This window comes from Coturnix japonica, chromosome 9, assembly GCF_001577835.2.
Source record: "Coturnix japonica isolate 7356 chromosome 9, Coturnix japonica 2.1, whole genome shotgun sequence".
NCBI lineage: Eukaryota > Metazoa > Chordata > Aves > Galliformes > Phasianidae > Coturnix > Coturnix japonica.
This window is the reverse complement of record NC_029524.1, coordinates 3,569,603-3,585,679: the sequence shown is the minus strand read 5'-3', so window position 1 is coordinate 3,585,679 and position 16,077 is coordinate 3,569,603. Positions and strand designations below refer to the sequence as shown.

At 55.4% G+C, this 16,077-nt stretch overlaps 3 protein-coding genes across 4 annotated transcripts; 2 read left to right on the top strand and 1 right to left on the bottom strand.

Moving 5' to 3' along the window:
* Nucleotides 1–446: 446 nt before the first annotated feature.
* Nucleotides 447–2,896, bottom strand: WDR53 (WD repeat domain 53). The gene is made up of 2 exons (XM_015871115.2): nucleotides 2,387–2,896; nucleotides 447–1,651 (listed from the first exon to the last, which is right to left on the bottom strand). The coding sequence occupies exons 1-2, from the start codon at nucleotides 2,864–2,866 to the stop codon at nucleotides 1,070–1,072; spliced, it is 1,062 nt and encodes a 353-aa protein (XP_015726601.2). The 5' UTR covers nucleotides 2,867–2,896; the 3' UTR covers nucleotides 447–1,069.
* A 34-nt stretch (nucleotides 2,897–2,930) lies between these two features.
* FBXO45 (F-box protein 45) lies at nucleotides 2,931–7,165 on the top strand. Its single transcript, XM_015871120.1, has 3 exons — nucleotides 2,931–3,389; nucleotides 3,470–3,826; nucleotides 5,697–7,165. Exons 1-3 carry the CDS (start codon nucleotides 3,138–3,140, stop codon nucleotides 5,880–5,882), a joined length of 795 nt encoding a protein of 264 aa, XP_015726606.1. The 5' UTR covers nucleotides 2,931–3,137; the 3' UTR covers nucleotides 5,883–7,165.
* Nucleotides 7,166–7,257: 92 nt separating this feature from the next.
* Nucleotides 7,258–15,886, top strand: NRROS (negative regulator of reactive oxygen species). Of its 2 annotated transcripts, XM_015871101.2 has the most exons (6): nucleotides 7,258–8,598; nucleotides 9,153–9,274; nucleotides 9,422–11,213; nucleotides 11,908–12,256; nucleotides 13,059–13,176; nucleotides 13,424–15,886. In XM_015871101.2, the coding sequence occupies exons 5-6, from the start codon at nucleotides 13,075–13,077 to the stop codon at nucleotides 15,386–15,388; spliced, it is 2,067 nt and encodes a 688-aa protein (XP_015726587.1). In that variant the 5' UTR covers nucleotides 7,258–8,598; nucleotides 9,153–9,274; nucleotides 9,422–11,213; nucleotides 11,908–12,256; nucleotides 13,059–13,074; the 3' UTR covers nucleotides 15,389–15,886. The 2 variants fall into 2 exon arrangements, with proteins under 2 accessions (XP_015726587.1, XP_032302439.1); XM_032446548.1 differs by having other exon boundaries at nucleotides 11,908–13,176.
* Nucleotides 15,887–16,077: the final 191 nt, after the last annotated feature.

The window sequence follows — 16,077 nt, the reverse complement described above, 5'->3', positions numbered from 1 at the left end:
TTGCTGCTCAGGTTTATTTATCTATACTGCCTTCAAGCTTATCTCCTGGGCCATAGTCTCCTGCTTTTAAAGGCTGTGCAGATTGTTGTTGGGTTGTTCTTTGGATGAAAAGCCAGATTTGAATGAGAACAACTTGTACATGGCTGCAGGGAGCTGCTCCTGAGGGCCAATAATGAAAGCCACTGAAACCTCACCCATAAATATTTGCAGGAGATGGCTACGCAAAACCATTGTTTCTAACACAAAACTTGTTTCTAACAAGCTGTAACCGCCAAGTTTGGCTTGCAGTGTTTTTAGCAGCTTTGGGAAAGCCATGGAAGTACTTAGGTTAGGCAGAACAGTGCATTTGTCCCTTTGTATTTACCCCATGGCCTATAAATACACTTCTTGACAAACTTTTGCACAGCACCTACGTTAGGCAAGATTAGAATGAATATAAACACATGGGAGCAGCGAGAGAGAGCATTTATTAAGACAGACATAAGAGCAATTTTTCTCTCTGAGAAAAACAACTCAATGCAGACGACGGCCGACCCAGCAGACAGATGCCAACACTTTCCCCATCTTCTTTACTGTTGACAATGGCTACTAACTCGATTACTTGCTAGTAAGTTAAGGCTTCTCTAGTCTCATATGCAAAAGAATGCAAACCATGTTTCCAAGAGATCCAGCTCAAGTTGGCTGCGGCACTATTTAATAGGGAAAGTAAAACAAAGCACTGGAATTGTTTGAAGCAGAAGGAACTCAATTCCATCTCTGTTACTGGGCAGCATCCTCATTTAGCATAGTGGATTTCCCTGTTCAGTTTATTCCTGCAACTTCAGTTCTGTCCTTACAGTTATGAACTAATGGCCAGCCTACAAGAAACAGCCGCAGTGAGCACCACCAGCTGCTGGAGATGTAACACAGGTCAATGACATCGTGAGCATCTGTGAGAGCACAGCGAATCCGTGGCCATTCCTGAGAACGCAGGAGGCCTCGTTGTTCATTTCACTGTCAACAGATTTAACTGGAATTGCATTTTGAATGCAGAGAAATGATTCTTCCCCACAATTTTCTGTTTCGGTGCCTAAGACTCTGGCAGCGGATAAACAGATATCGAGCTACTCTGATCAGCAACTAATACTCTCGTGGAGCCTTTGATCTCCGTGCACATGATCCAGTTCACCTTGTCTCCATGCTCAATGGTTAGCTTTGGTAGAATCCCAGCACGTTCACTTGAAGCCACTTTGTTGAGCTTTCCGTCTTTTCTGGCAGCTGCTTGGCCCTTCCTTTTATGGACTGACTTTGCTGGACTTTTCTGCTGCTTTCCAATGTCGCTGCTGACATCCCAGAGCAACACCTTCCCATCGTTTCCCCCAGTCAACAAGCAGTATGACTCTGGCATGAAGAGCACCTGCGATACCCCCAGACTGTGACCTTTAAACTCCAGCTCACGTTCAAATTTGAGACCGGTGATTCGGAATATTCTGACTTTACCATCTTGAGCTCCGCAGCCAAAGACGTTGCCGCACGATGCGACAGACAGGGAATGTGCAAGTGGCGGGTTAAAGAGCTGCCCGGCTGACTGCAGACTGTCTTCCTCTGTTCCACACTCCTGCAGGTTTACGGTCCACAGGGGACGAGCCTTCTGCAGGTTCCACAGCATAACCTTGGAAAAGATCAAAGGAATCTGTCATTTACCCATTTCACTTCAAAGAACACCAGCTGTAGTTCCCCTAACACCGCCTGAACCACAGAGACCTTTGTACAAGTGACAGTTTGCATCTCGGGCTAAAACAGGAACGTGGTCAGACCTCAACCACGGGAAGGGAAGTCCTGGGGGGTGGGGGGGTGTCCGGCCCAGAGCACAGGAGCTGAGCGGAGGCCTCGTGGCAGCTGCAGCTCATAGGGAGCAGATGGGCAGCGCTGAGCTCAGCTCGGTGTGACAGCGACAGGGCCCGAGGGAACGGCATGGAGCTGTGCTGGGGAGGGGGCACCGACAGGGTGTGACACACGGGGACAAGGCAGAGAAGTGTAAAAGGCAAAGAACATTCAGCACGGAATTCTGCAGGGGGTGAGCTCAGTAACACGCTCAGAGCAGCCAGGTAGTTCTGTGTGTGCGTTCAGCACTCTGGCTGCCATCTGCTCTGCCTTGGGCACTTTGTTTTCCTCAGGCAGCTCTGCCCGCAGCCATTCACTCGGTGTAAGTGCAGGCTCCACACGGTGGGACAGCGCTGCTGCGGGCACGGCTGCTCCGCGCTGCCCCTGCATTGCCCCGTGCCGACCACATCCACGCTGCGATGAATGAAGCTCGGCACGACCCCGCGCCGCAGCTGGGCCCCACGCCCTGACCCGGGTGGAGCAGCGCGCAGCCCGGAGCCACCTGCCCCCATTACAAAGTCACCTGCATGTCCAGCCCGCACGACACGAGGCTGCGCGGCCTCTGCGGCCGGAAGGCGACGGAGGAGCAGATGTTGTGGTGCCGCAGGGAGCGGATCACTTTGTTGCCGTCCAGATCCACCACCTTGACGGCCCCGGAATCGTCCGCCGCGGCCAGGAGGGTCCCGTCGTGGCTGCTGGCCAGGCAGTCGATCTCGTCCTCGTTGAAGCGGAGCCGCTCCACGGGCTCCCGCGGCGCCCGCACGTCCAGCACCGCCACGGCCGGGCCGTGCGCGGCGTACAGGAGGTGCGGGCGGCGCGGGGAGAACGACAGCGCCGCCACGTCGTGCTCGGCGGGGTTGAGGCGCAGCAGCCCCGCGGACACGCCGTCCCGGCCCCACAGCGCCAGCTCGCCGCGCTCGGCCCCCGAGGCCACGGGCCCGTCGGTGCCGGCGGCGATGCAGAGCACGGAGCCGCAGTGCGCGCCGTGCCACCGGGCCGCCATGATGGCCGGCAGCGCGGGGACGCCGCTCTCGGGGCGGACGCCGGCTCGGCGCATGCGCGGCGGGCGGCTCGGGGCGGGCGGTGATGGCGGCGCGCGCCCCCTCGCCTTGAGGCCTCGGCCGGGCGGGCGGAGCGCTGGGCACCGACCCGCCGCTACCGGCACCGCCCGCTGACGGGAAGGGAAGAAGGGAAGGAAGGGCAGGAAGGGCCGCTCGGCTCCCGCGGCGCCGCCCCCCCACTGCCCCCCGGTCCAACCCCCTGCGCGGGGGGCGATGGCGGCGGGGCCCGGCGGCGGGGCGGCGGGGGGAGCGGGGTGGCGGCTGCCGGGCCGGGTGCTGGAGCTGGTGTTCTCGTACCTGGAGCTGCGCGAGCTGCGGAGCTGCGCGCTGGTGTGCAAGCTGTGGCACCACGTCCTGCACGGCGACGAGAACAGCGAGGTGTGGCGCAGCCTGGCCGCGCGCTGCCTGGCCGAGGAGGCGCTGCGCACCGACATCCTCTGCAACGTGCCCACATACAAGGGCAAGGTGAGCGCCAAGCCCGAACCCCCCGCGCGGCCGCGACGCCCCCCGCGGCCTGACCCCCCTGTTGGCTCCCCCCGCCTTAGGTCCGTGCCTTCCACCACGCCTTCAGCACCAACGACTGCTCCCGGAACGTGTACATCAAGAAGAACGGCTTCACTCTGCACCGCAACCCCATCGCCCAGAGCACCGACGGCGCCAGGACCAAGATCGGCTTCAGCGAGGGCCGGCACGCCTGGGAGGTGTGGTGGGAAGGGCCGCTGGGCACCGTGGCCGTCATCGGCATCGCCACGAAGCGGGCGGCCATGCAGTGCCAGGGCTACGTGGCCCTGCTGGGCAGCGACGACCAGAGCTGGGGCTGGAACCTGGTGGACAATAACTTGCTGCACAACGGGGAGGTCAACGGCAGCTTCCCGCAGTGCAACAACGCGCCCAAGTACCAGGTGAGCGGGCGGCCGGCCCTCCCTGCGCTCCCCGGTATCTTTATCTTAACAGGTATCACGGCTGTTCACACAACCCCTGTGTGGTTGGGTTGGAAGGTGCCTTACAGCAACCCTGCTCCCAATCCCTGCCGTGGGCTGGCTGCCCCCACCGGCTCAGGCTGCACAGGCCCCATCCAGCCCGGCCCTGAGCACCTCCAGGCTGCAGGAGGATGGGGCACCCACACTGCTCTGTGCATGATTCCTTTGTTTCTGCCTTCTTTCTCAAATACGTGTGGGTGTTATTAGAACACCGCATCCCCCGCTGCAACAAAAGCTGGCACTGCTCTCAGGAGCATTAAAGGGCCCAGCAGTGTCTGTTGACGGTGGGTGTTTCACCCCTGTGCTGTATGCACTGTGAGCACAGGCCGTGCTGACATAGGGCCCTCCTATGCCGTGCGCTGCTTGCTGGCTCTCTGGGCTCCTTCCCATGGGTGACATCCTTTGGCTGGGCCCTGACGTGTGGCTGATTTGGGGTTATCAAAGTACAGGTGCTGCTCCGCTGTTGTGTCTCGCAGCGAGTGTTTATCTTTGTTCTGGTTCCTGCACAGCTGCCTTTGGACTGATGGTTTTCCTCACGTTGCATCTTCAGCCGTGTTGCAGCTCAATTCCAATCTCACAGCGTCACGGTTTGGGATGAATAATGCCTTGTGCTTCAGCTGTACGTGAAGATCTTGGCATTAACTCAAGGCTGATATTTCTACATCCCATATAAAAGCTCACTGCCGAGCACTCAGCTCAGTCTGGAAATGATATCTGCCATTTTTGCTATTGAGAAGTAAATGTGGATCAAAGAGAATTGGCCCTTTCCATCCCTGCCCATTGGCAGCCCCTTCCTGCTGCCCCTGTCTGGGCCTTTCTGTGCAGCAGGATGAGGAGAGGTTTTAAAGCCAGGAGAGCTCCCATGGGGCCTGCAGGCTGAGCTGCGCTTCCTTCTTAAGAACTGGTGAGGGCTTGAATCAGCAATTTGTATTTGCTAAGATGTAGAATCACAGAGTTGTACACAGACGGTCACCTGCTCATAGGAGACACGCTGCAGGGAGACACGCACTTGTTAGCATTGGTTAGAAGCAAAATATATTGGCTGGAAGGAATCCCTGGCGCTGCGGTTGTCTGGTGGAGGAGCACAAGTTTGTGCTATCTCATGCTGCATTTGCTGCTGGTGCCTCTCCCTTCTGTTTATATTTGAAAGCAGCAAGTGCAGGATAAACATGGGGAGCATCCCATGCACCGTGCCCCAAACCTGTTGCATTTGGTGTTGGTTTTACCCACACATGTGTATCTATACTGTAGGTTTTGTGTACCCATCTTGCCAAAGATTTGCACTGAATTCTTTTTATGCCTTGCTAAGGGAGCACCGCCGTCAGCTTGTGCCATCAGAATGTGTTCTGGGGATACTCCACACCTGGCTTTTACCTTTAAAACAACTCATCTAACGTTGCTCTTTGTAGGCTCTGCTGGTCACTGCTGGCAACAGAGCCCTGGTAACTTGGGGCTATTGGAAATGTTCAGGCTCCTGCTGTGTTCTGGAGCAGAGCTCTTGCTTGTGCTGCTGCTGCAAGGTCCACTTTGATGGGCTGTGTCTGATGCTGGGAGGGTGCTTAGGCCTGGGCTGCCTGCAGGAACAGGCAGCAGATGTACGGGGTCCATACGAGAGGAATGGAGACATCTCTGTTGTGAAAGCACCGAGGAAAGCCTCGCTTTAACCTGATCTGTGTTATCCACGGATTTTGCTTTGGTTTTTGGGTTGTTTTGTTGGTGTTTCCATCTGAATATATTGACTCTTTCCTCTTTTTTTGTTTCTTCTCCCTCTTCTTCCCATCTCTGTTTCCAGATAGGCGAAAGGATTCGAGTTATCCTGGACATGGAAGACAAAACGTTAGCGTTTGAGAGGGGCTATGAGTTCTTGGGAGTTGCCTTCAGAGGACTGCCCAAAGTTTGCCTGTATCCGGCAGTGTCCGCCGTGTACGGGAACACAGAAGTGACTTTGGTCTACCTGGGAAAACCTTTGGATGGATGACGGATGGTTTCGTTGGGGACGTGACGATGCGGATGATCGGGAGGAGAAATCTGCATGTTGGTTAGAGGGAAAGGTGTATTAGAGAACAAAATTAAGTGTGGGTGTGTGTCCGAGAACCATGGAGGGAAGCAGGCAGCGTTCAGACACGGAGGACCAGCCATACTTCAGGAATTAGAGCATTTCCTCTTTCTACCAGGCCAGGAAACAAAATCCTCAGGGTCGCAGTTGGTTGAGTGGGAAGCTGACACGTGCATGTTGCAACAGATTTTCATTGCTAGGATGGCAGCGCCTGACCTCACCTATTGAAGGAAGGATTTGATAGAAAAACTGCTTGAGGAAATGAACCCGAGGTTTGTAAGTAGTGTGTTTTGTGAAAGACTCCCGTTCTAAAACTGCTTGTTCCTCCCCTCCCCTCCTCGGGGCCGACGTTGGTACCGGGGAGAGCTGAGCCTGGTTGGGTTTTATTTCCACTTTTTAACATACCAACAAGAGCGGTCTGACCGGGCTGCCCTCCTCTGGTATAACCATATCAAATGTGTGCAGCTATTTTTAAGTGTATTTTAAGAATTGTATATATAGAACGCGTCGGAAAGAACACTTACATCCAAATGAAGGGTTTGCTTTATTCTAAATGGGATATAATTTCTTGAAGGGGCTTCAACTCCGAATAACGTCCATGTAAGTGTGCATCTGTTGTGTTGTAGAGCATTTGGAAGTGCCCTTGTGGAGTGCGGTGCTGCGTGGATTCGTTTGCTGTGTAGTCTTTGCAGTGCTTTGTACACAGCAAATAACCAAGTTCTGCACCGGAACAGACCACGTGCATTATTACCATTGAAAGGGATTTAAAGCATTGCTTTGTTTGACGTGTTGCTCAGTGCTTGGAGGTGCTCTGGGTATGGAGCTCGCTTTCTCTTGGCTGTGTTAAAGAGACAAACGATACGGTGAGAGATGATGTTTTAAATGGTACTGAGAGCAACCGGCTGATGAAGTGGGACCGGCACCAAGTGAGTACGTTTATGGCAAACCAGTGATGAGCGTTGGGTCGGATTAAACTGCAGGGCTCGTTTGTGAGGAGGGGAAGCAAAATCCTGTCCTGTTTCAGAGCGTTGTGATCTTTGCTGAGGTGTGGGTGTGTTCTCTGTAAGACGTGGCTGCTGTGCTGGGTCGTGAGTCCAATTAGATGTAAGTAAACCCTGGGAACTTCGGAGGAGTTTTGTTCACAAACAAAGATTGATTGCCATCCTTCAGACTGCGTCTTACCCTATAAATTATTTCCCTCTCGATTCGGTGTGGTGAAAGCTGAACATTCCTTAAGGGTGGGTTGGGGGGGGGGGGAACTCACGTAAAACTATAACTTATTCCTGGAGACCAACGCTGGCTGTACAAAGTATTACAATAAACTGCTATAATTCAGAAGGGCTCATCTGTGTGTGTTGTTGCAACGAGAAGGAAGAAACGGAGCAGCGGTTTGGTGTGGCAGAGCAAGACGTCTTATCGAGAGGAGGATGGTGGTGCTGGGGCTGCGTGATTTGCTGTGTGACTGTTGAGGAAGGGAGGACCTGGGGGTGCTGACAGGGAGCTCTATGGTTCAAATGACACCCTTTTACAGCTGGAGATCTGGGCAGCAGGGGAGGTGCTGTGCTCAGCGCTGCCCTGCTGCTGCAGGAGGTGCCTTGGAAGGTGCTTGTTGACTTCTTGTTCACCATCCTTGAAAATGACATGGACAGAGGAGGTAGCAGAGCCAGGGATGAACAATGAGCTCTGGGCACGGGAGGGGACCAGGCAGTGAGGTCTGACAGGACCTTATATTGCCGGAGAACAGGGAAGGTGGGAGGCAGCTCTCCTCTCCCCTGTGCACTGCATCCAGTGCTCTCCTAAGCCTGTCCCCATTCTAGGACTCTTGGTGTGATGAGGATCCAGCAGGTGTAAGACTGAATATGTGTGGTCAGACCCTATGCTGAGGTATTCCTGCTTATCTTTTTTCCTTCTTCCCGTGCAGCTTTTCCAGCCTTAGCTGTAAGAATTGCTGACCCTGAATCAGGCAGTGCCTCCTGGGATTCGTTTGGTGCTCGCACAGATGCTGTGTTGGGTTCTGCTGGGCTGGAATATCAGTGGGGATACAACTCGCTCTGCGGGGGAGATTACTCTTACAGCATATTTTTTCTGCTTAAAATGCAGCAGTGCGTGCCTTTCTGTGAGTCCTATAGGAGCCTGCAAATGCCTTTTGGTGCTGTAACTTTTGGCCCCGTTTCAGGTGACTGAAGGGGAGCAGATGGCTGTGATCTGGTGGGCTGTGTCCTTGTGTCCATGCACAGGCTGGGCTCCTGTTGCTGCGGATGTAGCCGTGTTCTCCTGCCTCCATGTCCCGCATCCAACTGGAACACGTTCGCTTTTCTCTCCCTGTACTGCTGAGCTGCACTTCTGAATTTCCTTGTAACGCGGATGTGTTTTCCAGATGGCTCCCTCTATTTTTTGCTCTTCCACTGTCACAGCGATGGTGACAGCAGCCATGAATTTAAATAACGTTCATCCTTGGAAGAATTGGGTTGTACCTGGAGTAAAGAGGTGTAAGAGCAGCTGGATGAGAGGCAGCCAGCCCTCAGGGACTCCTGAGTCCTCCCAGTTCCACACTGATGTCTCAGTTTGGGCCAAGTCCTACCGATCTGACCGCCTCCAAGTCCGTGTTCCCTGATCCATTACTGCGATGTGTTCTAAGGTAAATGAATACCCAGGGCTTTTGCTTCAGGTGATGCTGAATCTGCTGATTTCTCTCATTCTGGGGATGGTGAGAACTCAGGGCGAATTCTCACAGCTCCCACCAGAGGGCAAAGCAAACAGAGCTATGGGGGCACCTACTGGGATGGCTGAGGGTTTGTGCAATGTTAATGCTTCATGTAGAACCTCTGCTGTTAGTCCATATCCCCTCCTCCTTTTGTTCTGTATCACTTCTGAAAGATGCTTCTCCATTGAAACGCCGGGTCCTGCGGTTAGGGTGAAGGTTATGGGGTGAGCTGGGAGCCCGAGGTCACCTGCAGAGGAAGAGGAGGTTTGGGTGCTGCCGCACAGTGCGGGCAGTCCTCCAGTCAGCCCCATACTGCTTTGTCCCACACTGCTGTGCATCCCTACAGGTGTCTGTCACCGGTCACCCAAAGCAAAGCCATCCATCGAATGTATTCCATCCAACAGCCGCTGCTGATTGATTTATTTTGACTTTGAATCCAGCCTGTTCTTCTATTGTGAAAAGCTCTTTGGTTCTGCTTTTACCTGCAGGCAGTGTTTGAATGGAGGAAGGTACCGAGGTGTAACCCTGTCTGCTCCTGTCTTTTGTGTGAAGCTCCTGCTGTTCCTGCAGCTCAGCCTCACCTCACTTCATCCAGGCTGCAGCACTGATGGTGTGTAAGGACCGGCTGCGATGGGACCTCAATGTGCCTGCAGCATTTTGCTGCTCGGTACCTGTGCTGTGTCCCCGGGTGCTTCGCTGTGTGTTTGGCAAAGTGATTTATTATTTTCTTAATCCTTCCTTGAACTTATGATTTCAGGTCGTGAACCTGCTCTTGTTTTCACTGGAGTCTTCGCATCCTGAGGCGTGCGTTAAAGCTGGAGGCAGATGTCTGCTGCATTCACTGATGCATCTCCCTGAGCTTTTCCCCCCTTGTGTTCCTGTGCTTAGTCTTTGTGCCTGGAGGAGAAGACAATATCAAAGTGAGAGCTGAAATCCCACCTTGAGCCTTTCCCATAGTGGCTGCAGGGATGAACCCTGAGCTACGACGGTGTCACTTCAGGCTGGACTTTGTTAAAAGACACAGGAACCCCGACCTGGCAGTTTGCTCTGTTTTCTTACATCAGACAAGGAATGTGCCCCAAGGACAAGAGGGTGCTGCAGCCCTGCCACCCCACAGGCTTTGTCCTAAAAGGGCCCTTGGCTCTGTGACCAGCAGGGAGGGGAAACGCTCAGACAAGAGCTGAGATAATTTCACTTCCCTTTGCTTTAATGACACAATTTCTCACTTCTCTTCAGCAGAACAGCAGCTGGAAAGGACTGTGGAGGGGAGCTGGGGTCGTGCCAGCATGTGCTGCTGGGTGATGTCATGGGGTGCCTCATCGGTACCTCCTCCTTTGGGTGAATTCAGAGCTCCTGGTCGTGACAGGTTTATACCAAATCTGTGAGTAAATGTGCTGGGGGAGTGCCACAGAGAGCAGATACAGAGCTGAGATCGGTGTGTCCACATCATACAGCCCTATGAGGAAGCGTGGGCAACGTGCAAGCAAAGAGCAAACCGTGGGTGTAAGCAGCTCGCTCACAAGGCCTGCAGCTCCTGCAGAGGTCAGGGAGGAAGGGTCAGCAGCTCTTCCTTCTCACTGCTCCCACAGGTGTGTTATGAGCAGCTCTGCAGAGCGCCCACACCTCCAGCACTCAGGTCTGCAGTGCTGAGCCCTCGTGCTGACCACTGAGGGAGTATGGGGGAAACGAGGTGGCTTCTGTGGCTCCCTGCTCCCTGTCCCGCTTCCTCCTTGCTTACGTTGATGGAGGTGGGAGGCGGAAGGGCACAGACCGCAGTGCTGGAGCTGCTCCAGGGATGGGTGCGGGAGCCTGGGAAGTGGATGTGGCCGGGCTGCTGACCAGCACCCCGCTTCCCTTCCTGCCCCCGTGCTTCCAGAAATGGCCTTTTGCTTTCTGCTCACACCTATTGCTGCCTTCCCTCTGGGTTAAATGAGGGATCCTCTCTCACAGTCACTCTGGATTGGAGGCTACGTCCTCAGCCTCTGTTTCCCAACCTGAAGGTGTTGTGCTCTCAGCTGCTCACACTGGCGGCTCACCTGGTTCCCTTTAGGCTGTCATTTGCTTTGCTGGGCTATTTCCTTCCACCTCCCCAAGGTGGCTGCAGTTGTTGGTGTGAGAATCAATGAAGGCGAATGAGCCAGCAAGGTCCATCCTCCACTCAGAGCAGTCCTCCCTGCAAAGCAATACTCAGCATTATATGCTTCTCCAGATCCCCTCTTTGTGTGTTGAGGATGCTGTGGGACCTCCCAGCCCTGGGGTCAACCCCCTGCAGCTCCTGCCCTCAGTCAGTGTCCTTGTGTTGGGGACCAGGGGGCTGTGCAGCTGGTGCTGATGCTGCTGACCTCGAGTAACACCCTGGGAATTTTGCCCCGCTGCGGAGTTTCTGCCATCTGCTCTGGTTCGCTTGAACGCCGAGTGCTTCTCTCTTTTCCTTCTTGATTTTTAGACTTCAAACTTCCTTGAAAATGCAGGAAATGAAACCGCGGGGCCTTTTTAGTGAGTGCTGTGGGAGCACTGAGCCTCCGAACAGAGAAGAAATGAAATTCAGGGTAAAAAGCAAAGAAGAAAAAGCCTCCCAGGCCGTATAGGTCGGCTGCAGGAGCATGGGGGGCTGCATTGAGCAGATGACCAATGGGTCAGGGTCACCCAGACAGCAGGTGGGCAAGAAGGCCAAGGGCAGTTGTGTGGCCCTCACTGCAAGAAAGACATTGAGGCCCTGGAACGTGTTTAGTGGAGGGCAACAAAGCTGGTGAGGGGTCTGGAGCACAGGGCTGATGAGGAGCGGATAAAGGAGCTGGGAATGTTCAGCCTGGAGAAGAGGAGGCTCAGGGGAGACCTTACAGCTCTCTATAACTTCCTGAAGGGAGGTTGTAGTGAGCTGGGGGTTGGCCTCTTCTCTTGTGTAACTGGAGATAGGACCGGAGGGAATGGCTTCAAGCTGTGCCATGGGAGGTTCAGGCTGGATGTTAGGAAATATTACTGCTCTGAAAGAGTGGTCAGGCAGTGCAATGGGCTGCCCAGGGAGGTGGAGGAGTCACTGATGCTGTGGGTGTTCAAGGAATGTTTGGACATTGTGTTGAGCGATGTGGTTTAGTGAGAACTGTTGGTGATGGGTGGATGGTTGGACTGGATGATCTCGTAGGTCTTTTCCAACCTTGGTGATTCTGTGATCTGGGCACAGTGTCAGCCTGGGCTTGGGATGCTGAGAACGACATCGGTCCCTTTCTTCTTCTTCCCCTACAGGAAACGCGCTGAGGTTGAACCCAACCACCGCAAGCAGCCTCAGGCTGGTCCCGCTGCACCCTGGGGCCCTGCCCACAGCCCCCACCCCGTGGTTCCTCCTTGCAGCCGGGGCTGCCTGTGGGTGCACGACCCGGGGTGTGAACGCCTCGCCGCGCTCTCTGCCTCCATGTGACTGCAGTTTCCGTTCGCTTCTTCCGCAAAGCCCATCTTAGCGCTCGGCAGAAAGCGGGTGGGAGAACACCTCGGTGGTTTGCATCCGGCCCCGGCCCCATAGAACCCCCCCCAGCACAGTGCAGGGGCTGCAGGCTGCAGGATGAGCTGCTGCAGGCCCCACGCGCTGTCACAGGTGGTGAGTAGCTGCCCCCCAAAAACAAGGGAGGATGGAGATGGGAGGCCAAAGCTGGGCAGAAACAAGGCAGCGGTGGGGGAAAAGAAGAGGGGTTTGGGTGCTGCTGCCAAGCTGGAGGCAAAACCTTTGGGGTTCTGGGGAGCTGTGCTATGGTGGGGGCACCACAAGGACCTGACATGGACGTTGAAGGCTCAGAGGGGTGGTAGCTTTCACCTAGAGAAAGGGGTCTTCCTCCAGTCCCCCCTGGATTTGGTATCAGCTTCCTTCCTTTGGCTGCCCCAATAGACAGACATAACCCAGGAGGTGTCCCCATTTTACCCCCAGCCATGAGGCTCTGGCTCCCCAGGCTGCCAAAAATAACATCCGATCGCTTCTTCAAGCACCAGCTATGAGAAGTCCGAGCCCTCGTTGCTCATTTGCCTGAGCTTCAGCTTTATCCCCAGATGCAAATACTGGCAGCTCCTGACCCACAAAAGAAGCAACAGGGGGCCCTTGTGCTGAAAAGCAGCGCTTCCCCAGTGCTGGGGTTGGAGTGTTGGCACTGGGGAGGAGGCTGTAAGCTCCGGGAGGGCTGTGGTTGTGTGATGTCTGTCCTGTAGAGCAGTGTTGTGTGTGTGCTGCTCTGTCCCTCGCTTTCTCCTGTCCCATGGGGGTCTCTGTGCTGTGGGTGGTAGCTGGGCAGCTTGTGGTGGCTGAATGCTGCGGGCAGGAAGGTGTGCAAGAGTGACCACTGCTGTGCTGGGTTCCCTTGGATGCTGTTGAGCTGACTGTGCTGCAGCTGCTGACCTCTCTGTGCCCACAGGATTGCTGCTGCTGAGATGGAGGCCCTGCTGCCTGTTTTCTCCCTGCTACTTCTGGCAGTAGGATGGGGAGATGGGGCGGGCGCAGCGTGGGCAGTGTCTCCTGGTGGTTGCGAGCATGTAAGTCCTCTCTCTTGCAAATCCTTGCCCTTCTGACCCCTTGATTCTCCCCTACAAGCCCCAGGCACCTCAGCTTCTCCAAGATTTCCCCTCCCAGCTGCTGGCCTGGCACTGGAGCTAAGGTTTGGAGTGGGACAATGAGGCTTTACCTGAGGAATCACCTCTGTCTCACTTTTATCCCCAGACTTATCATCTCCCCCATCTCATGCCTCGCAGTGAGGTGTTGCATGTCCCCTTCTTGCTGTAGGTGCAGAGCACTGCAGACTGCAGGAGGAAATGGTTGAGCTCTGTCCCTGGGAATCTGCAAGGTGACATTGAAGTGCTGTTGCTGGATGACAACACTATCCGGGTCCTGGGCCGTGCCTCTCTGCTCTCATACCACCAGCTGAAGCATCTCAGCCTGACCAAAAACCGGATGGAGCTCATCAAGCCTGGTGCCTTCCTAGGCAGCCAGGGCCTCCACGCTCTGTCCTTGGCAGACAACCAGCTCTTCACCAACTACTCACTGACAGCAGCTGCTCTTTCTGCTTTGCCAGCCTTAAGAACGCTCGATCTTGCTGGAAACCAGCTCACTGAGGACATGGCTTCTGTTTTGCTCAGCAACCTGTCTTCCTTGGAGTCCTTGTCCATGGCTAGGAATGTCATCATGAGACTGGACTCTTCTATCTTCACCAACCTGACGCAGCTCTTGGAGCTGAACCTGGAGAGGAACTACATCTTTGAGATTGACCGAGCTTTTGAAGGGCTGCAGAGGCTGCAGAGGCTCAACATAGCTTACAACTACATGACGTGCATCGTGGACTTCAACCTGACCCAGCTCCGGGTGCTCAATGTCAGCTACAATATCATCGAGTGGTTTCTGGCCCTGGAAAGCGATGACCTCTTTGAGCTGGAGGTGTTGGACCTGTCCCACAACCAGCTCCTTTTCTTCCCCGTGCTGCCCCGGCAGAGCAAGCTGCACTCCTTGCTGCTGAAGGACAACGAGATGAGCTTTTACCAGCTCCTCCCCAATGGCACGTCCCTGGAGAACGTCACCGTGCAGTTCCTGCTCATCGATGGCAACTCCACCAACGTCACGACGGTCAGGCTGTGGGACGAGGTCTGCTACAGCAACCTCTCCTCCCTGCGCCTCCTGGACATGAGTCAGAACCAGTTCTGGTACCTGCCGGAGGGTTTTCTGGCTAAGATGCCCTCTCTGACCCACCTGAAGCTCAACCAGAACTGCCTGGAGACCTTCCACTTGTCACAGCGGGACCCCCTGGCCATGCTGACGGACCTGGACCTCAGTCAGAACCTGCTGACGGAGCTGTGGGAGGACATGGGCACCGGGCCCACCCTGCCCAGCCTGCAGCAATTCAACCTCAGCACCAACATGCTGCGGGCGCTTCCTGCCGGCATCTTCACTCACACCAAGCACATCACTACAGTTGACCTCAGCTACAACCGCCTCGACCTGTGTCCCCAGCCGGTCATTTTGGGCCAAAGTGCCCCCTGTGTGGACATCAGGGGCCTCACCACCCTGACCCACCTGTCCTTGGCCGGCTGTGGTCTACGGGCTCTGGGCGGCCACCCCTTCCGAGGGACAGCCCTGACCCATCTGGACCTCTCCGACAACCGGGAGGCTCTGCTGGGGGACCTGGGGTGGCTGCGGGACCTGGCTGCGACGCTGCAGGTGCTGTCCCTCCGCAACACCAACCTGTCCTCCACCACCTCGGTGGATTTCTCTGCCTTCCAGAGCCTGGTGGGCCTGGACCTGTCGGGGAACACCCTGACCGCCCTCCCCGCCTCGCTGGGCGCGCTGAAGCTGCTCAGCCTCGACCTGCGGGACAACTGCCTGACGGCTCTACCTGCGGACATGGCCTGGAGGCCGCTGGGGAGGAGCCTGCAGGAGCTCTACCTCAGCCGTAACCCCTACAACTGCTGCACGCTGGGCTGGTGGCAGGCCCTGCATGGCGTGGAGCAGCTGCGTGTCCCCGACGGGCGCGAGGTGACCTGTAACTACGACTCACAGCGGCTCAGTGCTTGGGTGCTGCCTGAGCCCGTCCTGCGGGACTGCCAATGGAGGACGGCCGACATGGCCCTGCTCTACCTGGTGCTCGCCCTGCCCACCTGCCTGACGCTGCTGGTGGCCTTCACTGTGCTCTTCCTCATGCTGAAGCCAAAACTGCTGAAAATGGTGAAGAGGAGGTGCGGGGTGTCCAGCCCGTACTGATGGCTGAGGAGGCAGAAGGGCCCTATGGGGAGCGGAGGGGAGCGTGCAGGTGGGGGGATTGAGAACTTGCATCCATCTGGTGGCCCATTGCTGGTGTTTTGGGCTGCCTGGTGCTTGCTTTTATTTATTCACACCGCTGTGGTCACCCTCCATATGTGACCACAGGGACATGCCCAGAGGCCAACACGAAACCGGCGCAGATGTGAACTTCCATGGTGAACGTTTCACATCTGCGTGTTTTGGAGGGCGAGGGCTGCAATCCACACGTGGAAAGGTAAAGTGGAAGAGGGGCAGATCTATTTGGATCTGTCAGTGAAGCTTCAGCCTTAGGGTAAACCACTAAGAACAGAAGGACTGGGATGCTGACCCCGTCCCACACTGCACTGGTGGTGGCACCACTGCTGGCAGTGCCCGCTGTGCCAGTGAGACAGAACCTCAGACCTCAGGGATGTACAACAACTGGCCGAAAGACACAAGAATAAATTATATTTCTGGTAATGGTGTTTTATCTGTTTATCTCTCCTGGTTACCACATGCTTTGTGGTCAATGGGGTGAGCTCTGAGCATGGAGCTGCAGAAACAGAGCCAGGCACAGCTGTGGAAAGATCTGGAGAAGGCCATCACATCCACCCTTTCACGTGGCCATTTTTTGTCCCTATTTCAGATAGAAATAGCCAAAAGCCATCTAC